The sequence below is a fragment of the Nestor notabilis genome, unplaced genomic scaffold (assembly GCF_000696875.1).
Source record: "Nestor notabilis isolate BGI_N333 unplaced genomic scaffold, ASM69687v1 scaffold12497, whole genome shotgun sequence".
NCBI lineage: Eukaryota > Metazoa > Chordata > Aves > Psittaciformes > Psittacidae > Nestor > Nestor notabilis.
The window spans coordinates 1-27,576 of NW_009935242.1; the positions used below are offsets into that span (position 1 = coordinate 1).

The window sequence follows — 27,576 nt, forward strand, 5'->3', positions numbered from 1 at the left end:
GAGTCTGCGAGGGGCTCTGAGGGATGTGTGAGGGCCTTTGAGGGGGTTGTGAGGGGCTCTGAGTGGCTTTGAGGGATCTATAAGGGGCTGTGAAGGGTTTTGAGGAGTCTGCGAGGGGCTCTGAGGGATGTGTGAGGGCCTTTGAGGGGGTTGTGAGGGGCTCTGAGTGGCTTTGAGGGATCTATAAGGGGCTGTGAAGGGTTTTGAGGAGTCTGCGAGGGGCTCTGAGGGATGTGTGAGGGCCTTTGAGGGGGTTGTGAGGGGCTCTGAGTGGCTTTGAGGGATCTATAAGGGGCTGTGAAGGGTTTTGAGGAGTCTGCGAGGGGCTCTGAGGGATGTGTGAGGGCCTTTGAGGGGGTTGTGAGGGGCTCTGAGTGGCTTTGAGGGATCTATAAGGGGCTGTGAAGGGTTTTGAGGAGTCTGCGAGGGGCTCTGAGGGATGTGTGAAGGCCTTTGAGAGGGCTCTGAGGGGTTTGTGAGCGTCTGTGAGGAGCTTTGAGGGATCTATGAGGGAGCTCTTGAGAGGTCTATGAGTGGCTTTGTGGGGCTCTGAGGGACTTTGAGGGGGCTGAAGTGCATGTGAGGAGCCTGAGGGTGGCATAAGGGGCTGCTCTGCACACACAGTGCTTATAAACCCCTTTCTTTCCCCTCAGTCTGGGTGGAGGCGGTCTGGGATCTGGATTTCACTGAGACCGAGCCCCTGGATGCCAGCATAGTGGAGGAGATCACCAATGATGGACTCGATGTCTTCACCTGCCTTCAGCAGACCCTGCTGCCATTTGCAGATGGGAACCAGGAGAAGAGGGAGGTGAGGATGACACTGGCACCATGGAGGTGGGCCCTGTGTGGCTTGGTGCTGGGCTGTCCCACTTGGAAATGTGCAAAATGCTGTAGGAGAGCCCAACACAATCCTTGTCACGTGTGCTGGAATGCTTTGGAGTAAAAACTACACTGTCATATGTAGTATAATATCATGTAAAGTCTACATAGCATTATACACCTTAGCATATTGGGGCAATCCCAGCACAAACTCAAGGCTGGGGGAGACTGGATGGAGCAGCCTGAGGAGAAGGACTTGGGGGTGTTGGGTGAGGAGAATTTCCCCATGACCCGGCTTCAGTGTGTGCTTGAGCCCAGAACCCCCCCGTGTGCTGGGTGCACCCCCAGAAGGTGAGCAGCAGGTCAGGGAGGGGATCCTGCCCCTCTGCTGTGCTCTGGGGAGACCCCCCCTGCAGCCCTGATCCAGCTCTGGGGCAACAGCACAAGAGGGACGTGGAGCTGCTGGAGCGAGGCCAGAGGAGGCCCTGGAGCTGCTGTGAGGGCTGGAGCAGCTCTGCTCTGGAGCCAGGCTGAGAGAGCTGGGCTGGGGCAGCTGGAGAAGAGAAGGCTCCTGAAGGGGACACCTTAGAGCAGCTCCAGTGCCTAAAGGGGCTCCAGGAAACCTGGAGAGGGGCTTTGGACAAGGGATGGAGGGACAGGACAAGGGGAATGGCTTTAACCTGCCAGAGGGGAGATTGAGATGAGCTCTGAGGCAGAAGCTCTTCCCTGGGAGGGTGCTGAGGCGCTGGCACAGGGTGCCCAGAGAAGCTGTGGCTGCGCCACCCCTGGCAGTGTTCCAGTCTGGGATTCTATGACCGCAGGTTGGACACAGGGGCTTGGAGCAACCTGCTCTAGTGTGAGCTGGTTGGAGCTGGAGGAGCTTTAAGGTCCCTCCAACCCAACCCATTCTATAGCTCTGTGACACATAGTAGTATATATTTATAGCATAATAGTTAAAACCTATTTTTAAATACATATGGAGGGGGTTGTTTGCAGTGGGAACTGTTAAAAACTGAACAGTAGCACTTGTACAGAGCTATTTTATGGTGGGGTTTCTCCCTCTTACCTGTGTATTTCACCTCAGAACATCTGGACTGTGTTTGCTGAAGAGAATTTCTCTCCTACTGCTCTGGTGGCTGTATTGCATCACTTTGTCCAAGCAGGCCAGCACAGACGAGCTAACACACAGAAGAGGGTTTTTGCTCTCCATGCAGCTGGGTTGTACTTCTTGCTGCTGGAGATCCCAGGTGAGCAACGGGTTGTACCTTTTGAGTGTAGGATAAAGCATCATTCGGGCTAAATCAGCTTTCCTGTAGAAGAATTCCACGTGGAACAAGTGATAGCTTTGGAGCTGTCTGCTTGATCTCCTTGAAATCCTTGGGGATCAAACCCGGACATGGTGTTGAGTGTTCAGCCTGACAGCAGCTTGGTCACTGGTCACAAAGAGGCTTGAAGGTGCAGCTTGGGTCTGCACTGCTGTGTATCTTCTTAGTAGCTCTGTGACAGGGTCGACAGAGGAGTCTGGATGCTGCACAGAGCTGGAACCATGTGTATCCTTCTGCTTAGACAGTAACACGCAGCGAAGGCAGAAGCTTATTCCTGTTCCTGCTCTGTAACTAGAGAGGATTTCACTGTGTGGAGCTTTTGGACAGGTTCCTTTGTGAAAAGAATAGTTTTTGTGTAAAATAACCAGCAGCTGGAGTTTTCTGGCTGTCAGAGCAAGCAGGGAGCTGGCCTGATGATTTGATGCTGTCTCTGTTTTGTCTGGAAGATGCTGATGTTGTCTCTCCTGGGCAGGCAGTGTAGTTAACCAGCTGTTCCACCAAGTGATGTTTGATAAGTGCCTTTACACCCTGACAAAGTGCTGGCCTCAAGAACCAGATCTGGCCAGGAAGAGGAAGAAGATGCACACTCAAAGCTCTCAGACCAATGCAAGGAGAAACAGAAAGAAAGGCAAACCACGCAGGAACAGCCCCTCCAACGTAAGATGTTTGTTGGAATCTCTTCAGATGTAAATCACTATTAATAAGCAAGTTGTTGGCAGACTGTTTCACCTCTAGGGCTCTTCCTCTTTTTCCACCCCCTTTTCAACCCTTAACCTTTTATTCAGCAGTTCAGCTCTGCTCTTGGTCCTCTTCCTAGTATGAATTTCGGAGACCTAATGGTTTGTCTGTGGCATGTTGTTGGCAGAGGGAGAAACTAATTAGGATCAGCTTCCTCAAGAGAGCTTCAGCCTGGTGGACTTTCTCCTTCAAAACAAGAACAGGCTATGTTGGCACTTTCTAGTTTTGCACCCAACTTTCATCATCTTGTCTGGTTTTTGGTTGTTTGGGGTTCCCCCTCCCCCATTAAGTGTGTTGGTTCATCTGAAAGATTTGGGGTGTGAAACCGTGTAGGGTGTAGCCTGAGAACCAAAACGTGCCAAAGAGACCCACCAGTGCATGTAGGGATGGTGCTGTTTCTCTTTTCTACCAATATAGATGGAAGAGATCCAGGAGGAGGAGGAGGAAGAGGATGATGAAAATGTGTACTTCTCAACAGATGACCTCCTTCAAGTTCGCAATGCGATCTTCCTTCTGCTCAAAACCATCTTAAGGCTGCTACCCAAGTTCCCCCTCAAAGAAAAACCTCAGTGTGTGCACAACTGCCTGCAGGTAATGGGGTTCAGCTCAAGGAACCTCACGTCCCCTGGCACAAGCTTCTGGTGGCTGCAGAACAGCCCATAGCCACGGGAGCGAGGGCAGCCCTGTCTCTTATAAACGTGTGCCTGATTAGACTGTCAGTGTGCATCTGGATCAGGGTAATGCCAAGCACAGCTCCAGGCTGGGGGAGATGGGATGGAGAAGGACTTGGGGTGTCCAAAGCGATGACAAGAAACCTGGAGGGGGCTTTGGGCAAGGAATGTAGGGACAGGACAAGGGGAATGGCTTTAACCTGCCAGAGGGGAGACTGAGATGAGCTTTTAGGCAGAAGCTCTTCCCTGTGAGGGTGCTGAGGCGCTGGCACAGGGTGCCCAGAGAAGCTGTGGCTGCCCCATCCCTGGCAGTGTTCAAGGCCAGGTTGGACACAGGGGCTTGGAAACTGCCTGTGGCAGGGGCTGGAGCTGGAGGAGCTTTAAGGTCCCTTCCAACCCAAACCAGGCTGGGATTGTATCTCAGAGTGTGGTGTCTGCTCCATGTCTGTTCTTTATGCTCAGCAGATTGTCTTTGGTTCCCAGGTGCTCGCTCACCCCTCACCATACACATGGTGCTGAGCTGCTGGGTTTTGGCTCTGCTCATGCCCTGCTTCAAGGGAAGTGCTGTGGTTTGAAAGACAGACTCGAGTTCTGCAGGGTCTGACCCCCAGCACACCTGCATGTCTTCCCCACATGTCAATGAGCTAAGCTTGGCTTTCTTCCCTTGCAGGTCTTTGTTGAAGTGACAAACTTTGAGCCAGTGGTGCAGGAGTTCAAGTTTCCATCAGCAATGTGAGTAAATAACTCTGGATGTTTGTGGACAAGTAAAGCACTGGGGGATTCTGGTCACCCTGTTGATGCGACAATGAAATCAGGGATTTCTTTCACTAAAGATAATTAAAACATGTTCCACCTAGCTAACAGTAAACAACATCTAGTGAATATTGAACGTGTTCCAGTCAGTGAGCACGTGTAGCTGTAAGAATTGTGGTGAATGCTTCTCTCTTTGTAGTAAATGACATCTCTCTTTGCCTCCTTTTACTTAGGAATGTTGACGAAGCCAAGTACATTTCCGAGCTGGCCTATAGAGGGGTTTGGTTGCTGTGCTCCCCTCTACATGGTGCAGAAGATAAGGTAAAAGTGAGGCAAAATCCTTAAAATCCTCCCTGCAGTGGTTTCTTTCCTTCTCTACATGTCATTTTTGCTTTTGCACATGTTTTACTTCTCAAGTTAGTTTTGCTCTTTGTGCGTGTGTTTGCTGGGTTAGAGGCGAGAAGCTGTTTTCCACCCCAGCCCTTATTCCTTTTACCTGTCTAATGATGTGGTTTGTGAGCGCTGAATTCTGTGCTCTAGTGATTCTTGTGACAGATGAATCGAGAGCAGGGGATTGCTGTGGTGTTAGATCTCTGTATCTTAAACAAGGGAATTCCAGGTTCCTGCGTTTGCCTGGAATGCTCTCGTTTCCTGCTAGGTGGAGCTCCAGCACTGCTTGTATTGCGCTGCGGTGCTGGGTTGTGCAGCAGCAAAGCATGACGTCAGTGTTATGTGCAGATGATGGTGATGCAGAGAACGCCCTGTCATCTGCACATCCTATTCGACCAGGAATGTGTCTGCAGATCTTATCTTGTTAAGTTGTCAAGCACACCGTGTCATCTCTCACTTACCTGTGCTGCTCCTACGGCTGGGGCTTTTGAGCTTTGGGTGTGACTGTGCTGCTGTGTTTGTGGGTCCCTGGAAACCCACCTGAATTAGTGGTTCCCCTTCTCAGACCTGCCCTCCTCTTCCCTGTCTCTCCTGTTTGACTGCTCAGAGGGTGCCAGGATCACAGGCATGCTGTGGTCCCAAAAGTATGGCAGGGAGGAAGCCCCAAAACACTTTCTTCTGTGCGAATACCAATGAACTTCCTCAAATCCCAAACGTTTCTGGCAAATTCAAGCCCACTACTTTGGGGAGAGGGATATTTGTTGGTGTTTTCAGGAAGCCCCTCTTAGACATGAGCAGAGCCCAAAGCCCAGCAGCTCAATACCACGTGTATGGTGCAGGTTGAGCACCTCAGAACCACACCTTGCTGAACTGGTATGAGAATATCACAGCTGGGAAAGATGTGGTGTATTAATGAAGGAGTCCTCTTTGAATTACTCTGCTGGGAGTCATGTTTTGCAGGTTCTGTCCTTTGGATGTAAGCTTGTTTGGTTTGGAATTCTTCCATAAACTTGGCCAGAAAGCTTGTCCATGGGCTCTGGTTGCTGCTGAACTGAACCTGAGAAAATAACCTTTTTCTTTCCAGATTCTCCGCTGTGTCTTCCAGCAGCTCCTCAGTGTCATTCTGATGCTGGAAGGTGGTGCAGGCTCCAGATGTGCAGTCCTTGCCATCACATCAGCTGTGATCAGTGCCAGGAATCAGGCTATTAAGTTTATCAGGTGAAGTACAGAGCTCTGGCACTACCCTGCCTGGGTAGGTCTGCTCTTTCTTCTGGCATGCCTTTGCTTTACTGTTTGCTTGATAAAGGGATGACAAGAACTGGCACTGGCTTTGAAGTTGCCTGTGCAAATGAGGCTTAATTAAAATGTCTGTAATGGGAATTTACCAAACTTGCTGGCAGAGGTGCTGTTTGACAGAGACGTGGCACTGAGTGGAAAGCATCACCTTCTCTATCTTGCTTTGTGTCAGCTTTTCAGCTCTTGTGGGCCACTACGAAGTATTTGGGAGGAAAGATGACTATGGAGCTCATGTCTCTTTAGCCCTTTGTGCTCTGCTTAAAGAGAGGTTTTGCCTATGTTTATTATTTCCCCTCTGTGGGGATCCATGTTGTTGCAAAGTGTCGTTTGTGCAGAGATTCCCCAGCCAACATCTAGTGAGTAGACTGGAAGCAAAGAAGCTTTTCCTGTTTTCTACCTGCAAGCCAGGTTAATGCAGACATGCCCATACCTTGTTGCACTCCTTGACTTCTGAAATGTATTCCAAAAGGAATTTACTTCATTTTTGCTGTCTTCTAAACCCAGCCTGATTAAAATCTGTGTTTCCTTTGTGCAGCTCTGTAGTGGATGAGCTGAAAGAAGTTGTTTTTCCTGTTCTTCGGATATTACTGCAACATATCTGCACCAAGGTATGCTGAGCTTCGTTGCCTCTGGAGCTGAAGAACTGATGGGTGGCAGTATCTAAGAATTAGGAAACGGGTCTTAAAACAGCTAATGGGAATGCTGAGGGTGAGCTCTATCCCCCTCATTTCCAAGTGGATGTAGCCTACCGTGACCTTTCCAAAATGTGCTGTTTCTTTACCACTGTTCTGGGAGGGGAAAATGAGGCTTGAGTCTATGATTTTAGGATTCTAATACTAGACTATCATCTGAGCTAGCTAGTGAAGAGCAACTCTTAACCCATCCTGTTCAAATATGTGATTTGCATGAACTCATTTAATCTTAATTGTGTCAGAGAGCAAAAGCGAGCCTGGATTTTCTGCCCTCATGATTAGGAAGGTTGCTGGGGTTGGGATTTGTTGGGATTCAGTCCCTGTTAATACAGGGGGGTTGGAATTAGATGATCTTTAAGGTCCCTTCCAACCCAAACCATTCTGTGCTGAGAGCTCTTGGCCTTGCTACCTATCTGAAGACAGCCAGGTAGAAATACTCCCTCTGGGTTTAGTCTAAGCTCTGCCTTTCCCTGGGGGAATTTGCTGTGTGTCTGTGGGTGAGTCCTGGAGTAGCGACCCAGGCAGCTGTGCTTGCTCTCCCAGTCGTTGCTGAATATGCCAGCATTGCCTCATTAGATAAAACCCACTGATCTTAGGCTCTAAAATGCCACTCTGGCTTCTAGAGCAGTGTGGAAATGCCACCCCATGCCACTGCCCTTGTTTTTCAGGTCCCAGACAAGGCTGATTATCGCACGTACGCTGCACAGGCCCTGGTGACTCTGCTGAACAAGTTCCCTAGTGTAGAGTTTGCTGACTTCATCGCCTGGCTTTACAAATACTCCCACAACACTAAAGTAAGTACATCTCCTTGATGCTCCAGGCTTCAGATGCAGCAGTAGATTGAAGTTGAAGGGTTCCCAATAGCATTGCTGCTACTACTGGTACCTGAAGGCACTGAGTAGGTCACTCCTGTGGCTTTGCTTACATGAGCAATGTGCTTGTTCTTCTCAACAGGTTGCCTACAGAGTGTTTGCTCTCGATGTAGCCTTAGCTTTGTTGGAGATACCAGAGAGGGATGTGGACACCTCCCTGTCCCTGGACCAGCAGAAGTTTCTAAAGCACAAGTTTTTAGTACAGGTGATGGTGTTTGGGCGCTGCTCGGACAAAGCACCCGTGGTCCGTAGCAAAGCTTTAAGCAGCTTTGCCCAGTGTCTTGAAATGAAAGCTGCTACTACCTTGGAGAGTATCCAGGACTTATTACAAAGCTGTAAGTATTAATGGATCAGATAGTGGGAGTATTTCTTGCACTTTGGGGGATATGAATTTGGGGGATAACTACCGGGAGATAAGAGAGCTAGTGGTCAGGAACTTAAATCTGCACATCCTTGTGTATTGTCATGGTGGGAAGTAATAAATGAGTCCTGTTACTCATGAGGCCTTATACTTGGAAGGGATTCATTCTCACGAACCAGCTCTAAATAGATGCCTTCATGAGGTACCTTTGGAAGATATTTACAGATGACTGAAATTGCTCATGGAAAAAATATGTTCATTCTTGCCTGAGAGTTGGTTGAATCTTGAGTTGCCTTTTGCTCCTGTGAAGTTGTTTGCTCCTGCCTGGCACTCTGAGCACCCTCAGGTGTGGTAAAGGCCAGATGGCCTAATTCAGAACTGTGCATGTAGCATAGATGAGTTGCCTGAAAGCAATTTGGAACGACAGAACATCTGGAATTAAAAGACTTCCTTCATTTCTCATGTTTGATTTCTTTTTGGCAGCCTCTGGCCACACAGTCTTGGAAGCAAACACAAATGCTGCGAGTTTGACAGTCAGTGCAGAAGGTATGGAGCTCTTCTCTTCTAGTAAGTCTCTGGTTTTTCTTGGCATGCCATTTTCTGTGCATATGCATCTCTGTAAAACCTAGGGCATGCATGAGGCTCTCTAACAGTGAAGCATCTTGCTGGGTGAGCATCTGCCTTTGTAACTCTTAAACCTTGAACTTCTCTTTCAGCTGTGTCCAACCATCCAGTGAAGACCTTGCCCACGTTCAGAACCATTGAGTTGACAGATAACAGCAACGCTGCTGGGCTTGATGGTATGTCAAAATCACACTTGCCTTTTGAGATGATTTTTTCAAAGCCTTCACTGAAATTAGACCTTCTGAAGTGTGTTCACTGTCCATTTCTCAAAGAAAGCAGAGAGTTTTCTGTAGAGCTGTTAAAAAACCACTTCTGTGTGATGAAGGGGGTGGAAGTGGCCATAAAGAAATCCTGTTTCCACTCAAGTCTGACAAATACATTTAATCTTGAGATCCTGATGTTGGTTTGCACTAATGTGGTGGCAACACTTGTGGAAAAGCAGGTAATTTATCCTTTCCAAAAAGGATGGGGTATAATACTTGGAACTCCATAAATATAAAGGTAATTACATCTGTAGCTGCAGTGCCAAAAGAACTGATATATTTTTGCCATATAAACCACAGCACCTTTGAGTAGGACTTATGTGGGGAAGAATTCACTTCTCTGCAGCACCAGGAATTGGCTGGAGTTGAAAGCCAAGTGTGAGGTGGACTGCTGCAGAATGGCAAGCAGGTAGCTCTAATCTGTTGATAGCATGAAATTAACTTCTGTGGCCACGATGTTCCCTCTTTGCATCTCTTCTTTCTTTCCCGCTTCAGTGTAAAAACTTTTCTTCCTAACCTTTAGGCCTGTGCCAGTATCTCTGCTCTCAGTTCTTGCTGCTCACCTCCCTTGAACAATTCAGCAGGCTGCTTGGTTCACATCCTGCATTTGTGGCTTTGTTACGCGCCTCATGCTGTGCTTCACATGGGATCTCTCTCCCTATCTCCAGGAGCCAGGCTTCAGCCTTTTCCATTGAAAGCTTTCCTTTAAAACATTGCCCTTTTAAATGTCATTAATCTGCTCTCTCAGATACAAAAGTCCTCCAGGTCACTTAAGGTATTCCCTGTGTAGCTGCAGGCTCCTTGTGGCAGAGGATGCCTGGCTTTGGATCCAGTACCCAGCTGAGCATACATTTGGCACGTGGCAGAACAACTTAAGGAAAGGATTGGATTAGAAAGGGCTGTCTGGGGCTCAAGAGGATAGCAGGAATACAAGGCCTCCAAGTCAGTCAAGGTGCATTAGCAAAGCTGTCTGGCACACGTTCATGTTTGGCTTATGCCTGGGCTAATTTTGCACTTCCATGGAGACCAAAGAGCTCCTATTTGAGAAGTGAAAGAAATCTTAGTTGAGGACAGTCAGAACGTGCTGAATGCACAAGGGCAAAGGTAAGAAGAGAAGGGGAATCTGCAGGGTGCTGCAGAGTTACAGCATGCAGACATGAAGCTCCCTTGATACTTCTCAGCCATGTAGAAATTGGGGGGGGTGGTGTTTGTTTTGGGGTTGGTCTTCCTGCTCTTTATGTCAGTGGGAGTCAGATCAATGTCAGTTGGCAAAACGTGATTGTTTTCACACATTTGGTCACCTTCACAAGAGCTGTAGTGTCCTAATGGCAAAATCTGGTGCTAAAAAGGGTCTTTTTCTGTCAAGCTGTTCTCAGGAGGAAGATGTGATTGCAGTTAGCTGCCCATTAAGGTCTAAGTCCCTTTTCCAACTACTTTTGATGAGTTCCCTGTGACTAATCCTATTTCTTAATGGCAACAGATTGGATTTCTCCCAACAGATCCTCAGCTTTTCCATATCTTGGGCAAATCTTCCTCGATGCTGTGAGAAATCTAACGAACAGCATTAAGTAGAAACCTTAAAAGCAATAGTAAAATGCATCAAGTCAGGATTGCCAGCTTGTCAGTAGCCCACTTGAATGATTCAAAGGTGAGAGATGATTGATTGTGTCCCTGTGTGTTCAGTTGTGTGGCACTTAATAAACACCATTATGTATTTTTCCTGAGAGCATGCAGAAATAAGTATGACTGTGGCTATGGAAAGTCAAGTCTGAGGCCTAATTTGATGCTCAGAGCGGGGAGATGTGTTCTGGTTTCCTTGTTCTCTTGGGTTCTTCTTTGCAGCTGCTATTCTGCAGCCTCGAGGAGTTCTTTTGGCTCATAAATGGAGTCATTTCCACTCTAGGAAACACAGCACTTCATACATTAATGCTTTATCCTGTGTGGAGCTCTGAGGCATAACTCACAAAAGGTTGTAGGCATTCAAAGCTCGCTGCTTACAAGTCTATTAACCTGACTTGGGTTCAGACCTGGAAGTCTCGGGCAACAAATTGCTCAGTTGAGTTGGGAGCTGTGTTCCTCCTTGCACAGCGTGGCAGTGCTGCTAAATGGCTCACTTCTTCTTGTCGTGGTTTTGGATAGGAAAAGAAGTCATGGCCGTGCTGAGACGGAGAGCTGGAGATGAGAAAACCAATGTGAGGAAATCTGCTCTGCAGGTGGGATGGTTTCTGCTTGATTACCCACAACACTCAAATAATGAGGCTATGGTACTGTAGGGAATTCTGCAGCTTTACCCTGTAGCTTCCTGCTACTCCTGCACAGTGCCTCCAGACCTTGGAAAGATCTTGTTTCCTAGCTCCTGATCAGTAAATAATGCAAGCATGATGATGGGAGCTTGTTCTAGTACTCTTGCCAGCTTCTCTTAGCCCCTCATTTAGCAGAGAGGCTCTTTGCAAATGTCAACAGGCATTTCAATTAAGTGACTTCCTCAGAAACTGAAGCAGATTAGCTGCTTAGTTTGTTTTGACCTTGTTATCAAAGAGATTGGGTTATATCCAGGCTCTTTTTGGGGGATGCTTTGCTTATTTCTCCCTTTATTTAATGGAGTCATTAGCTCTTAAAGAGATGTGCTTCAGCGAAAATCTCAGCCTTTTAAACACCACCTTCCTCTGTTAGTCCTCTGCACCCCAACTCTCCCCCCTGATTTGAGCTTCCCAGGTGACAAACCTGGTTCATACGAAGACCTGTTCTTTTCAAGGGGAAATAGTGACACTTGCTCTATCCAAATGCTGTTCCAAGAGCAGAATGACTGAAGATGGGCTTTTTGTTTCATTCTACATCTCTGCACCCACTACCCTTAAACTGTGATTGCGATGTCTGGCTCTCACTGAGAGAAATTAATCTCTGGTTCAGGTTGCAAGGGGGTAGATTGCCCTTTTGATTGTCTACTTGACACACATGGCCTGTATTCCCAACTTCCAGGTTTTCATGAACATCCTGAAGCACCAAGTGATCCCTTGCACTGCAGAGGATTTGTCCATCCTTCAGGACCGCTGCCGGGACCCCGCTGTCTCTGTGCGGAAGCAGGCCTTGCAGTCTGTAACAGAGCTCCTCCTGGTGAGTGATTCTTACACAGATGAGCAAACTGTGAGTTAAAAGAAGGAGACAGACAAATCTGGTCCGTGGCAGTTGTTCATTCAGCAAATCTCAGTCTATGACTGTGTGTTAGTATTTTTTGTTACCTTTTGACTCGGAAGTCGTGATTCATTCTCACACGTCCTTGTGATTCCTGCAGAGTCCTTCCAACTGTTGGAAACATTTCTTTTCCCTGGGTGTTGATCTCTGTGTCATGGAGAAACTGTTTATGTGGCTGGCCTTCTCCAGTTTGAAAGAGAATGTGAATCACTCCACTAAGATGTAACGTGGCGATGATAGCACTGCAATATTTTGCTTTTCTATTTATTCACAATGGGTTAGTAACTCGGAGCACAGGGTTTATATTAAGCAAAGCTCTTTTAGTGTTAGATCATCTGCTGTACAGCTTTATTGTGATACTGTTAGAACTATATATAGGGTTTCAACCCAAAGTGTTACAGTACTTTGGCAGAAGCACCAGCTATGATCAAATACCTTGTGGTGACAAAGAGGCACAAGTTCCCTTATCCCATTGCTAGTTGAGCAGTATGCTGGCATTTATAGAGATTCATTTTCCAAGTTAGTACCTGCCTCTGGAGGTTCCTAAGCCTTTGCTGATCTTAGGTCCTGTAATGATTTTAAGCTGTTTCTAAGCCAACATTGTGTTTCTCTCAGTCTCAGCATGATAACGTTCTAGTGCAGAAGGCCTGGTTAAATGGAGTGGTGCCTGTTGTGATGGACTCGGAGAGTTCTGTCCAAGAAAAGGCCTTGGATTGCCTTGATCAGCTCTTGTTGCAACATATAAAACGTTATGATAAATTCAGCAGTGATGATGAGAAGCAGGTGCTGGCGTGGGATCTCCTCACCCTCCTGACTTCAGACAACCAGGAGCTCCAGTAAGTGCATTTTTTCCCTCATCACGAGCTCTGATGGCTTTTCCCTTTGTCCGATGCCTCGAATGCTTCTATTGCCTTTACAACGTCAGCATTCATGTCCAAAATCCAGTTTTGTCGTTACTCTGAATCCCGTTAGGATCTGCAACACTTCCAGCACAGACAAGCTGGTGAGAAGAGTGCAGTCTCCCTTTGTGGCAAGTGTTTTCTCTTGCTGCTCTTGTTACCTGTGCTCTGCCCCTGAGTGTTCACACACAGGAGCGGCACGTGCTGTTCTTGATGTGTTGATAGCAGCATGAATATTTAAGTCAGATGGAGGTGTTGTGACGACAGAAGAGAGGATATATAAAGGAAGGAGAACATCACCCTGTATTAATTCTGATGTGCAATATGTTACTTGTCTTATGACAAATAGAATTATTCTGCCTTTTGCAGAATGCTGTGGGAAGAAGCAGCAGAACTGGGATGACACACAGTATGACAAGGACACAACATTGGTTAAAGGCAGCTGTGTGTTTATTAGTCAACAGGGCATAATTGCTCAGAAATAGCAAAGGAGATGCTGGTGGGGCTGCTTTGCCCATCTGTGACACTGGCAATGTTCTCACTTGGGCTATTTTCTAACGTGGTATTTTGCACAGTCATGGTACCCTGGAGTACCTTGCAGCTCGATAGAGCTCAGAACTCTTTCCACGTGGATAGCTAGTGTTAAAGAGGAACATGAGCAAGTTTTGATGCCTTGACGTGAGTGTAACCTGTCCCATCCATGGCTATTCAACAACAGCTACTAGAAAGTCTGTTGCAGATTGCTGAAATGATGTTTTCTTGATGTGTCATGGTATGAGTTGGACCTTCCATCTTACTGACACAGAGCACTACCTCCATGCTTGTGTGCCAGGGCTGTGGGGCATCAGGATGATGAACTGAAAGACTGAAAATACTGCTAGTAAATAGGTGGTGGATATCCCTACGTATTCTAAGTCGTGGCAATGCCAAGCAGTAGCAGCTTTGTTGTGTTGCCCATCCTGGACAGGGATGCTGGATTTTACTGCCAGTGCTTAAGGCCGAGTGTTTGTTCACCTTTAACTTCTTTCTCTTGTTTCTCCCCTGTAGCCGTTACTTGAACAAAGCTTTTCATATGTGGTCCAGACAGAATAAGTTCACCTCCACCTTCGTTAATAACATCATGTCTCATGTGGAAACAGAGCATGCTGTACCAGCCTGGATGCTGCTTGCTAAGGTGGCACGTTCTTCCCCCAAGCTGAATTACTCCAAGATCATTGAATCCTGGGACAGTGTCAGCAGGTATATGTGTGCTTTGAGCTCCAGCCTCCATTCTGCTGTGAAAGACATGGGGGTGAAGAGGAGGAACAAAGCAAGTGAGCACTTTCTGTCCTTCCCCAGGCAGATTGCTGTTTAGCTGCTTAGATCACAGTTCTTGATTCAGGCAATCTGTTCTACAGTGGGAGGCAAGCAATGGCCCACAGTTTGTGCAGTAACCAACTCTTTCTTACCTTTAGCTTTTTGAGTTTTCATTTGGTTTGACAGGACTGCCTTAATAATGCATATCCCAGATGAAAAGATCTTTCTGCTGTGGTTTGGTGGTGTTCCTTAGTGTTAATGTGAGTTGCTCTGCTCTTTTTCAGGCAGCAGAACGTAAGCACCCATACTACAGGACATATGCTGTGTGTCATGGGCCATGTCGCCAAGCACCTCCCTAAAAGCACTTGTGAGAAGCTGATTGGTGAGTGGTCCTGAGAAGCTGCAGTGGGGAAGGCAGGGTTCATGCCTCCCACCTTCAGTTAGTTCTTCTCCATCGGTTGGTAAGCTTAGAAAATGCTCGTTTTCTGTCGTTTTCAGATCATCTCAAGTGGTGGCTGAGGGATTCTCAGTGTCCCTTGGAGGTGATTAGCCCAGCTGTGGAAACTCTGCAGAAGCTCTGCCATGCCTATGCAGATGTGCTGGAGGAGGCACAGGTGTGACTGAAAAGACATCTTCTACAATAGCTTGTTTCACACCTTGGAGAGCTGTCTCTGTCTCTAGTCTGGGCTGATGTGCTCTCTTAACAAAGAGGAGCTGACTGCAGCAGCTCGAGTCTGTTCTGCTCAGCTCTCTTCCTTGCTTCACTGCAGAGCATCCTATAAGGATGGACTCGTGAGAAGTCTTTCTTGAGAAGGATTTCCCACCACCACCACCTGAAATAACCTTGCATTTGCCTCCTGTCAAAGCTTATAGAAATAGGAGACCTTTAGCTGTGCCTTTCTGAGATCACCTCTCTCTCATGTTTACTCCAGTTTGAAGCTGCAGGCTTATTCTATAAGCTCTGATTAGTCTCCACCAGAGCTGCTGTACATACACATATTTTCTAGACCTCTCTCATGGGACCAAACAGGGAGTTGGTAACACATCACTTGCTCAGTTTTCATTGCCCCTGTTTGTTTTATACCATAGCTTGTTCTACTCCTGCAGTGGGCACAATCTTCAAAGCTAAAACTAGTGCAGGTCTCTCTTGCTACTGTTTTCTCTTTCTGTTTGTGTTCCAGCTCTCTTTCAATATTGATGACAGCTATTTGCATTGTGTTCTCATCTGAACAGAACTGCATTTTCCAACCAACCTGTGAAAATTCACACAGGCAACCCCAAACGTGTTGGATATACATGAAACAGTCACTTAAATCCCTTTAAAATCTGTGTGATTTCTATAATGAAGTAAACTTAGGCCTGTGAATCATTAAAATCCAGGTTCTCCAAGATGTTTGGATACTTGCACACATCCTTTGATGTGCAGGAGGAATTTTAAAGCTCTAAGGCCCTGCCTGATTGATTTCAGTAGCACCTAGATTATTAAAAGCACGTGAGTGCTTTCAGATAAGGTTTTCATGTATGGACAGATATTACAGCTCCATTTTGTTTAATTAATCAAGTGCCCAATTAATTTTGTTTAATTATGGAACAGGAGCTGCTCAACCAGGTGTGTGGAGAGTTAGTATCCAACTGTGAAAGCTACATCTCAAACATAGTCCTCAAAAAGGATGGAGCAAAGCAGCTGCAGGAAGATGTCTTGGTATGTTTGCTTCCCCTTCACAGACTGCTCAAAGGCTGGAGGTGTAGTTGAGGCTCCAGTAACTGTGTTACACGGGAAAATCCTGATGTGTGCTTGGTGTACACACTGAAATCTGGTATTTAGCAGCATCCAGCAGTTTTATACATCAGCCCTTGCTTTAAGGGTATCATATCCCATGCGTTTGCAATAAAGTGACATGGTTTTACTCTGCTTTTCCACTCATACTGCTTAGATGAGCTGTTTGGGAGATAAGTGTGAAACACAGAGGTTGCTTTGAGAAGGATTTCAATGTTATTAGATATTGGGGGGGTTGCAGTGTTAAACACACCCCATTTCTGTTTCAAAGCTTCACCTGCTGTCTCCAGCATGTGTCTTCTTGAAAGGACTTTGAAGTGGGTGGCTTAGTTTGCAGCTCAGGCATTGCCTTTTGACTGCAGTGTTGCTTTATCTCTGTAGGTGAGACACCTCTTCCTCCTGGGGGAGGCTGCACAGCTGTGTCCAGCCAAAGTGGAGAAACGTGTCTTCCTGTTGATTCAGTCCATCCTGGCCTCTCCTGTCAGCGAGGACAAACGTGAGGCTTTCTCCTTACTGCCTGTAGTGGTGGGTTTACAGGCAACAGTGGTTACCAGAGGAGCACGTTTTCATTCCTGACCTGTTCTTCCCTAGTGTCTAGTCCTCCAGATGGTGAGGAAATCCCAGCTTCTCAGCCGCTGTCCCAGTTCAGAGGATCAGCCATGCCTTCAGTGGTCAGAGCTCATGCCTTCATTACTCTAGGTGAGTGCCATCCTGCAGCAAAAGCTGCCCCTCACATACCCAGCCTTCCTGCTTCAAGTTCTGCTCAAAAAGCTGTGGCAGTTGTAGCCACGCTGCTCCATGTTGGCATTGCCTCAGCTCATAGCTTTTAGCAGGGCAAATATCCATGGTAACAAGTGGCATGACCATAAAAACACATCCACGTGGCTGCTTCTCACGGTGGTTAATGTGTTAATGGTGACCAACTATTAGCAGTGTCCTTCAGAATCATGTTGGTTGCTGTCTGGCTGAAGGATTCTCCTACATGTAGTAAGAGGATGAAGAAAACGTGGTGCTTTTGATGCAGTTTAGAGCAGAATGGCTGCACACAGGTCCTTGTTCTCCTCAGCATGAGGGAAGAACTTCCTTGGAAGAAGCCTCAGTCTGCATCTCCGCTATTATGGAGAGTACTAAGTGCAAGTTCTGCTTCTGTAGTACCTCTGTGGTTAAGAACAAGTCTCTTCTCTTGCAGATAGATGGTATTATTCTTAACTGCTTTGGGAAGCTTGATTCTTTCGTACAGAGCTTAGAAACAGGGAGAAGTAATGTTAGAATGCAGGCTGGTTTATTTTAAGTTGGTTTAGTGATGCTCTCAGAGGTGGGTGTCTCCCTGCTATGCCTATGACAGCTGGGGCTGTTCTTTTTAGCTGCTTTGAATAATACCCTGTACACAGAAATAGTTTGCTGTGAAGGAGGGAATTTGGCATAGAGACCCACGCTATGGGTCTAAGTGGAGTTTGGAAGAACTCCTCGAAGTATCATTTCTTTGAGAGATGGTGCAGATTGCTCATCAAGTTTCCAAGTGTGTTTCTTCTTTATTCCTGTTAACTTCCCGATTCCTTTCTTGGCTCCTATTGGACTCAAAGTAGGCAGTGGTGGTTAGGAAGAAGAATACCTTCCTAAAAGAGTCTCATCCCTGTTTCCCAAGGTAAACTGTGTTTACAGCATGAGGACCTGGCCAAGAAATGCATTGCAGCTCTAGCTCGAGAGCTGGAGGTGTCGCAGGATGTGGCTGTTCGCAACAACGTGGTCATCATCATGTGTGATCTGTGTGTCCGTTACACAGCCATGGTGGACAGATACATTCCCAACATCTCCTTGTGCCTCAAGGACCCCCATCCCTTCATCCGTAAGCAGACACTGATCCTGCTCACCAACCTCCTGCAGGTAAATAAGGGGAGGGGGTCTGTGTCTCACAGCCTGTCCAGCCAGTGCATTGCATCTACACTTCATCAGGAGGACTTTGTGTGTTTTGTTCCTACTTATTTGCTAGCTGGACAGGGATCCTGCTGAGGACACTTAACACAGTTGGATGATGAGGTTGTTTTTAGCCAGTGGTTACCTCTTTTCTCACCTTCTGTTTCTCTGAATTCCCTTCAGTTCACTCCTGTATGAATGAATGTAATGAGCATCACAGCCCCTTCTCCTCTTACTGTTCTAAAGATGTAAATGCTTAGAGGCTCAAGATCTTTACCCTCCCCTTGTCCATATGAAGCCAGTCAAGGCAGGTTTGGAGTGCATTTGGCTCCCAGAGGAGTTGTTGAAGAGCATATGTGCCTTGGGGTGCTTCTACTTTTTCACTGAGACCTGTGGGAAACCTAGATCCTTGCCACTGTGGCATCTGTGTGTCCTCCAAAGGAATGGTTTGGGGTACCTCCAGCTGAAGGAGGTACCTTGCTTACTTGTACATTCTGCTGGCCTCCATCAGCTACTGTCCTGACAACAGTCTGAAGGCTTTTCCTGATCCAGATGCTTTGTCTGCTCTTTCTTACAGGAGGAGTTTGTGAAATGGAAGGACTGTCTCTTCTTCCGTTTCGTCACTGTCTTGGTGGATCCATGTCCAGATATTGCCAGGTAAAATACTCATCTGGGAGCTCAGAATCAGAGGTGGACTCAAACCCAGTCGTAGCCTTGCACCTTCAGCAAGCAAAGCAAAGATCCAGGGAGAGATCCCATTAACCTCTTCGCTTCTATGGTGGTTCATGCTCTGGGGTCTGCCATGGTAGCAAAGGAGTGGGGAAGTTCTTTCCAAGTCATCCAACAGTCCCAAAGTAGCAAGCTGTGTGTTCTTGCCATGCAGCTCTGATCTGGTTTTGACTCTAGGTTATCCAGAGAAAAGGAATTCTTGGAGCAAGCCACAATGAAATTCTGCTTGTGGTTTTCTAATAGGCTCTGTCTTGAGTGGTGGTTTTGGTTTAGGGATAGGATTAAATACTCTCTTTTTAAGCCTTCTACCACAGTTTGTAATACTCTTGACACCTAAGAGGACTTGTGCACACTGGCTTTAAGTACACGTTTGTGATGTTTCTGTGGGTTTCCAAGTCTCAAGCTGCTCTATTATGTGAGAAACGGGAATGGGGCAGATTTCCCTAAGGATGGTGCTGCGCAGGAGACTTGGACACTGCTGCTTGTTGCTCCCTGGAACAGGCAATGTGAAGATTGGTGTTTCTAGCACCATCAACCTGTCAGTGCTTTCTAGTGCATGTTCACACTTTCTTTTCTTTTCAGTGAGCTTAAGATGTAAAAATGGCTTTCCAGTAGATGGTGACATTGCAACATCGTGTTCCCAGAGCTTTAGCTAAAGAACATGGTGTTATTTCTTTGGGAACCTTTTCCTTTGCATCTGCATCCAGACAAAACCACGTTCTTCATGTCTGGGATTGACTTGCAGCTCTTGCAGGGTTTTTGGTGATTCACTTTGTGCAGAGTACTGTGGTCTCAGCCACAGTTATTTAAGCAATCCAAGTCTTGTGCCTGGATTCAAGTTCAGTCTCTGTTTACTTTAATGGCACAAAAAATGATGCTGAGAATGTCTTCTCTCTTTCTAGATGAAAAAAGGCTTAAAGTCAATGAGCTGATGTCCTTGTTCAAGCCCAGATGGAGCTGGGCAAGGGTTAAATGTGGTGTTGAGGGAGAGTTGCCAGAGGAAAACCACCCTCCTGCTTTATAGCTTGTGAACCCTACACTGTGTTTCGAGGGGTGGCTTTAGAAGCTGCCTGATGCTAAGTTCTTTGTTTTCCTCCTTTTCAGGTTTGGAGAGTTCTGCCTGGTGCATCTCTTGCTGAAGAGGAATCCAGTAATGTTCTCCCAACACTTCATTGAGTGCATCTTCCATTTCAATAGCTATGAGAAACACGAGAAGTACAACAGGTTCCCCCAGAGTGCGAGGTCAGTTGAGCACATCTGTGTCTCCTCATTGCTAAATGATGGGCTGTCTGGCCCAGCATTACCAGCCCTGGGGTAAAGGTTGGGCTTGATGACCTTAAAGGTCTTTTCCAACCTAGTTGATGCTCTGAAAGCATTTGTAGCACTGTGTAATTCTGTATGCAATGAGGTGAAAGCAGCCAGGGGAAACAGTGTTAGATGAAGAGTGCCCTCCCTTCCCTGTGATGCTTCTGGGAGGCCTCCTGCATGTGATTTGTGGCAGTGTGTGGTATCCTAACAGGTTTATGGGGCTGGAAAGTGACATTCAACTATTCCTTGCTGATTGTAAGTCTCATCATTTTGGTGACTTCACATAATGTGACTTGGCCCTGGTAAAATGTCTTGCTTGTCCCCAGGGCGAGGAGTCTCTTCTCTCTGAAGGGAAAAGAAAACAAAGAGAAAAGGATGCTTATCTACAGGTTCCTGCTAGACCACTTCACAGATGAGCAGAGGTTCAACATCACAACAAAGATCAGCCACAGCATCCTAGGTAAGGGGCTGTCCTTCAAAGTCTGTCAAGCTGGTGTCTGTATAAAACCTCAATCCAGCCGTGTTATCTTCCTGTCTTTACTGGCACTGCTGTTCTCAGTTTAATACTTGCTTCTTCCCTGTGTGTTCCAGCATGCTTTGTGGATAACGTCCTTCCCTTGGACCTGGAAGCCAGTGAGCTGCTCTCAGATACATTTGCAGTCCTTAGCTGCAAAGAAATCAAGCTGTCAACTATGAGATCGAAACCTGACGAAGATATTCAGCCCGATGAAGATGAAATGGCAATGGCCAACGCTGTCATGCAGGTGGCACAGAAAAAGCTCATCTCACAGGTGAGTGGCACTTGATCTGGAGAGGGGAGAGAGTTGGCAAACATGTTGGGGGGAACCTTACCAAACTTGTGCGGAAATGATCCAAGTAACACAGGGATGCCAACTTCTTCAGGCTCTCTGTAGGCCTCCTCTGCTCTGAGGGCACAGGAAACCATCTGCAGAGGATGCTTGCACTTGAGGGGTCAGCTGGAGTGATCAGAAATGCATTTCCTCTGAAGGCAGTGAAGCTGGGCTAGGCTCAATTTGTTCTATGGATCTCTTACTGGTAAAGCATTTGAGCATAACCAGGCTTTTTGGTGCCCCTTTGGGCAATTCGCCTTCGGTGTGAGAACTTAGTGATATATCTTAGGTTAGAAGCCTCTCTACGTTGTGTGGTGGTAAGAGCAGGCTTAACTTGTGGCAATTCCCTTGCTATGGAGTGATAACTCCTCACTTAGGCCATTCATCTAACCACAGGGTGGCTTCTCCTTTATTGCATCTTGTAACTGTTGATGCCTTGTTCAAACAAAAGGTTCAAAAGAAGAACTTCATAGAAAACATCGTGCCAATAATCATATCCCTCAAGTCTTTGATGGAGCAGAAGAGGCTCCCAGCTCTCAGGGACCTTATGAGCTACCTGCAGGTAAGGGGAAGTGTATTCTTGTTGGGTTTCTTTTTTCCTCTCTTGACTTAGTGTGTTAGATGTGCCTAACAGCCTTCTTAGAGGGTCATTTAGAAGGCATATGATGTTGTGACACTGCCACTGTGTTAACTAACATAGGAGGCGAAGGGATTTTAGATCAGGATCTCGCAGTGTGATACGTGTGAGCCTCCTCAGTGGAACGTGGGCAGAAAGCCTGAATGCTGGAAAGCTTTTCCATGTTCTCAAGTACAAACTGGAATCGAAACTCTTAGTCTGTTAAAAACACCTCTGCTCCACCAACTGGTATTTCCTTTTGCACTTAAGCAGCTGTGATCTGAATGGGGATGTGAATCAGTAGTCAGAAGGGATTTCTGAAAGAGCTGAAATATTCCTTATTGCTCCAGGAAATGATGCAGGATTACAGAAATGAAATCAAGGACTTCTTTGCTGTGGACAAGCAGCTGGCAGCCGAGCTGGAGTATGATATGAAGAAGTATGAAGAGCAGCTGGCCAGGGAGAAGGAGTCAGACCAAGAGCAAGTCTCCACAGCACAGGCAGAGGTTGGCGGTGCCATTAACTGTACATGTGCTGTCTCCTCTGCTAAACTTGGTGCATGTCTCCCACCCAGGCTCTGTATGTGTGTGGACCTCATTACAGCACTTGTAGCAGCGTGGCTGTGTAATGTTCTCATCCCTCTTCTCATCTGCTGGCAGAAGCTTTGCTTTCAGAGTCATTTAATATGCTTAGAACCACTACAAACAACACATGCTAGGCAAAGAGGAGCAGCAAACAATTCATGTAAGGAGAAGTCAATTTAAAGGGAAGGCTAAGTCTAACTTGCCACTGGCTGTGCTTACATGTTGCGTTGCTCTCTGTTCCCAGCATGATAAAGATGATAAAAGGGTTCATTTTGTCTGACTTTAGATGTATAGAGAGTGCAAACTTAACCTGTCCTAGTCATGGACATCCTCTGTTAAAGTCAGTGTAAAGAAATAGGTATGTGCTTGGGTCAGTTGTCCTGAACTATTTTAGATACTGCCTGAAGTTGAGATGACTTCTATGCTGGAAGTACCTTTCTCTCTCTGCTGACTTTAGAAGAGCACCTGTATATACCCCCCTAAACTAGGACATGTGTTTCCCATCTCAATTTCCCATTTGCTTCTTGTTAAAATTTTGGCCAATAAATCCATCATCCCTTTCACCCCTCGACATCCATCACCCAAAGGGCAGTTCTTAATCATGCAGCTTCCCTACCCCTGTATCCATTGGTAGACATGATCTTTTCTCCTGTTTTCTATAGCAACCTCCATCTTCGGAGAGAACTGGACCTTCTGGAGGCTGGAGCAGTAATGCTCAGTCTCCTGCAAGTGGGAGACAGTCCTCCCCATCTCGACTGAGTGCTTCCTCAGTGCCCTCTGAGTGTGGTACACCTAAGGCTGATGCTCTGAAACACAGTCGCAGGTATGGGTTCTGGTTCTGGACCAGTTTGATGATACACTGCAGGGCTACTGCTTTGCTCCTTCCTCAGAGGTATGAAAGTCACCAGTGTTGCAGCATGATCTTCTCCACAACATCTGGTGTTTAAGATCAGAAGGGGTTGGAGGGCACAGGTCTCCCTTCCTCCAAGGCCAGGTTGGACAGGGCCTTGGGCAACAAGATCTAGCGTCTTAAGGCCCTTTCCACCCCATTCTGCGATTACATGCATCTCCTCTGGGCTTGCAGAAGGCAATGACTGCTTCTGTCATGGTTTTTCCCTGTAGGCCAACATCCTTGAGCACAGTTGCCATCCTGAACTCTGCCAGGAAAGCGGTGGAAGCCAGGAGCAAGCAACGCAGCAAGAGTGTTGGAGGAAGTTTAGCAGCTGCATCGCTTCCACCGAGCACAGCTGGCAGCAAGCGAGGTAGGAATCTTGCTGCAAGCGTAGATCTAGTTGACAGAGCCTGATTGTAACACCCTGGAGGGCTCTGAGTGAACACATTCCTAGTTGAATGATTTCCCTGTTGTTCCCAGCATCCTTCCAAAGCCTGGATGAACAGTCTACCAGAGAGAATGTTTCTATGGCGGGCCGTGCAATCAGCACACCAGAACGTAAGTACAACCCAAAGGAACCCTTGCCAATGGGGCTGAGCACTCATTCTCTGAGAGAAGTAGCAGTGCATGCTTCCCTAAAGAGCAAAGTAATCATTGCTAGCTGTAGGGTATCTATCTAAGTGCTTGTAGTAAGCAAGAACTGTTCTGAAATGGAAGGGCTTGGATGAATGATGTAAGGGAAATACTCAAGATCTGGTCCTCTTCAGCTCTAAGGTAGGGAGCTCCTGTTGTCCAAACAAAGGCTCTCGGGTGAGCTACAACCTGCTTCTAGTGCAGGCAGTGAGCTGTGACAGTTGCAAGAGGACAGAGATGTCTGCTCAAGTGAGATTAATAACCTGCAGGGTCATTTCTGAGTCTGTGTATTCTTCCCTAAGGAACAACTGAGCGTTGAGAAGGAATGATTTAGGCTTTTTCACTCTGCTCTAGAAACTAATGTAAAAATACACAGAGAGGAACCTCTAACACACAGACTGTGAGTTTGCTGTGCTTGTGTCCATGGCAGCTTCAGCTCCTCCCTCAAAACCTGACCTTCAAAGTCAGTCTTTACTGGAATGCTTTCTGCCAGCCCACAGCATTCTGCAGTGTCACTTTCTGCAAGCTGAGAGGCAGTTACACAAATGGAGCTGAGTTCCAGCAGTGGATTCCTTCCTTTATGTCACTTCACTGCTGACCTCCTTGAGGGCATGTCCGTGGTGGTGTGAACTGGGGGTGTAACTAACCCCCTCCAGTGAAGCTGGGGGTACGGGTGAGTGTCTGACAGGTTGTCTCTTCCCTGCCTGCTCCACTGTGTGGTTGGATTTGTCTTGCCTCCATGTTTCTCTTTGCTGCCTGAGCAACAAGCAAAGGTCCTTGTGCAACAAAAATACCTGGGGGCATGTTTTTAGAGAGCAGAAATGAAGAGCCAGATCTCTGTCTGGAAGCTTGCACGGCTGTTTCTCTCGAGTACCATATGGTGAAAAAGGAGGCAGAACATTAATCTGCAGTGGTACTAGGGCTGAATTCCTCCTTTGCTTCGAGGCAGCGTGTGTCCTTCTCCTTCAGCAGGGAGACAAACTGTACAGAGCAGTGTCATCCCTTGAGTTAGTGTGTGCTGAGCCATCTGCATGGTGGGCCTCGTAGGCTGATAGTCAAAATAAAGCATTCTGATTTCTCTGGTACAGCATTCTCGAACTGTTGGAGTCCTTTGTAAACCAGTCTGTACTTGAGAAGCTCAGAACAACTGTCTAGTCTCTTTATTTGGCTCTTCTGGCTCTCTTTGGGTCTCCTTCTCAACTCCTGCCTGTTACTTTGAGGATGGCTAAGTGGCCCTGGGCGAGAGTGGATTGCTTCGTGGTGTACATCAACACAGGCTGTGAAGACAGCACCTTTGATTACATGGGAAGCCCTATTTGATGGCAGTTCTTTACCATTTCCTTCCTCCCTTAACTCATTAACCAAGGTAACTTAAGGCACACGCTGCACAAAGGATGCAGAGATGCAGTGGCCAGCTAAGGGCAGATAGACAAAGTTGGATTCCCACTACAAGCTTCAGTGGCTCCCTGCCAGGACAGGGAGGTAGTTAAAGGGCAAACCCAGATAGTCTAGAGAGGCCTTACAGCAGAGTTTCCAGCTCCTGTCCTATAAAGCACTTTCTACCTTAATTCCTTGTGAAATGTTCTGGGAAACATGAGCATAAACCAGAGTGTTGAGTAAAGTAAAATCTGAATATTGTGACATCTCTCCTGAGATAAATGACAGCAAAGAGACAGCTGACAACTATGGCCTATTCAGGCAAGCTAAATTCTATCTAGCTTCCCTGTCAAGTGATTCCTCTTGTCTGGCAGCAGGCAGCTCCTCATGGAATGGCTGCTCAGGCCCTTTGGCAATCTTCAGGGGCACATATTCTGCCTTGACAAGGCAAAGCAACCGGTCCACATCTAACGTGTTGCTGAGAAGGACTGCAAAGCTTCAGTGGAAGGGGTGGCTCTCCCACTTGGGGAGGACAAGGAGGCCACGACTGAGGTCTTGTAGTTGAGTTAGTTTCCTCCCCATACAAAGCAGGCTCTAAGTTTGGAGTGTGAAGCTCAGGTGCACAGATAGCCCAGCACATTCAGCATGTAGTTTTGAGGCTGGACGGGAGACACTGGGCTCTGCTGTTTGTGTGCTTGCAGTTACCTGGATATACTCACTCTGTGCCACTTCGGTGCCACGTGCCTTGCCCCCAGGCTGTGTCACGAGCTCACTCTAATCCGTGCTTCTCCTTTCAGAGACCATTAATGACTTGACTTTTGGTGCTGGGGTCAGTTACATCACCTTGACACACACACCCGCTTCAGGTCCAGGCAAGTTCTCTTTGGGATTCTAACGTGAGGGGTGGAAAAGTGCCCAATCTGTGGCATTTCTTACCATATGAAAATGTATGTATTATTTACAGAGAAGGAGGAGGCTGAGGCTGAGCCAAAAGATATCATCTGTTTGAACTCCCCAGAGAAAGTGTAAGTTACTGCAGGGCTGAAGCAGCAATCGCAGTGAGAGCCGCTGCTGAAGTGCTTTACAATCAATGCTCATTCTGCTTCCTCCTTCCAGCCCATCCCGGCCACAGGAGTGGAAAGTAGAATCCCCAGCAAGGAAAAAGAGCAGCCAGTGTGTCCCCCTGAGACGTTCCCAGCGGAGAACCCCACTGAAACCAGACAACTGATCCCTTCCCTGAGCTGTTGTACAGAGTCATCTTGTTGCCTGCAATTTGTCCCTTTTCCTCTGTATTTATAAGTCGCTGTGGGCACACATCCATCCTTCCCTCCTTCCTTATCTATTCTGATGTGGGTTTTACTTGAAACTGTCTAGAATGTGGGCACACAAAGCCCTGCATCACCACATGTATGTATTATAAACTGCTGCTGTTGACAGAGCTCACTGGAGTGCTGAAAGCTGCAGTATAAAGGGAGGCTTGCTCCTCGCTCACAGGATGTATAATTTGTCCATTTGGAAAAGTAAGAGCATAATGTTGCCACGAGCTTAGCAATGAATGCATTTATCACAGCTTGCAGGGGAGTGAGTAGCTCTGCTTAGTCCCTCATTGTCCCTCCTGGCTCTATGCTAGGCTTGCTTTAATTTGCACAAAGGTAAACCAGCTTGTCACTGCCATACCCCTAAATGTGGTAATTGCAAGCTCCAGCACCTCTTATTTGTTGTGCTAACTCCTGTGTGTGTGAGCAGCCTTCATGTTCTTTTCTATGGAATATTTCCACTCTTGAACTATGTGATTTCCATTTTATGAAAATAAATGGTTACAGAATTAATTCCACCCACAGCTTCTCCTCTTGATCTGACAGGAATTCTTTTTTTCCTCTAGATTTCCACAGCCTCTAACTCTCTTCCATTCCGTCGCTGGTATCTTTAGACACTCAGTTCAATTAATGGTGGGCCCAGCAGCTTTTAAATATAGACTCTCATTTGACTGCAAGCAGGATATGAGTAACTCAAATCAAAGCTGGTAAGTCCTGGCCAGAGCTTTGTGCTCTGATTAACCTGTTTATCATAAATACGCTGTGGGAATGCTGGGATCTGACCATTCCTGAGCCTCTCTGGTGCCATATGAACCTCACTGAAGCTATTACAGAGCTCTTGCCCTAGATTTCATTGTAGCTGGAAAATGGAACCTGTTTTATTCGTGCTGGGCTGTCTCATCTGGGCATGACCAGCAGAAATGGAATGGGGTTTCTCTGCACAAGGGGAAACAAAGAGGCTGAGCGTGGTTTTGCCACAGCACTTCCAGAGGCACTAGAATTCCATCATTTACCCTCAACTTCCCTACTGTGCTCTGAAGATCAGAAAAACCTTCAAGGTTCAACTTTACTCACCAAATCAAAGTCAAAACCTGGGACCAGGGGATGTTATGGACAGGCTTTGACTTAAGTGATGGTCAATTATGGCCACATCCATTTATTTTGTACTTTCTCTCCTACCTTGAAGTATGATGTAACCACTGGGAAGGGTACATGGGAATAGGTTATGTCCTAACTTGTGCTTTTCTAGTTCTGTTCTGTCCTTGATCAGTGTTTGAGATGAGCCCCATGAGCCTAGAAAAGAACCAGGAACAGACAAGTGTCTGAGAATAAACTGATAAACAGCAGCACACCTTGGGCCCTCTGTAACCTCAGCCCAATACAAGTAA

The 27,576-nt window shown here is 46.9% G+C and overlaps 1 protein-coding gene across 1 annotated transcript; it reads left to right on the top strand.

Moving 5' to 3' along the window:
• Positions 1-653: 653 nt before the first annotated feature.
• Positions 654-26,100, top strand: NCAPD3 (non-SMC condensin II complex, subunit D3; the record flags this gene model as incomplete). Its single annotated transcript, XM_010017752.1, has 35 exons — positions 654-808; positions 1,904-2,066; positions 2,617-2,801; positions 3,300-3,473; positions 4,224-4,285; positions 4,540-4,627; positions 5,781-5,914; positions 6,528-6,600; positions 7,353-7,478; positions 7,639-7,888; positions 8,401-8,463; positions 8,634-8,717; positions 10,944-11,017; positions 11,784-11,918; positions 12,612-12,832; positions 13,943-14,134; positions 14,476-14,573; positions 14,690-14,805; positions 15,786-15,893; positions 16,350-16,464; positions 16,560-16,667; positions 17,614-17,852; positions 18,460-18,539; positions 19,716-19,853; positions 20,246-20,379; positions 20,511-20,710; positions 21,222-21,332; positions 21,737-21,892; positions 22,633-22,786; positions 22,927-22,942; positions 23,093-23,232; positions 23,343-23,420; positions 25,670-25,744; positions 25,837-25,897; positions 25,989-26,100. Coding segments are annotated over 35 exons (4,418 nt in total), but the record flags the coding sequence as incomplete, so codon positions are not given.
• Positions 26,101-27,576: the final 1,476 nt, after the last annotated feature.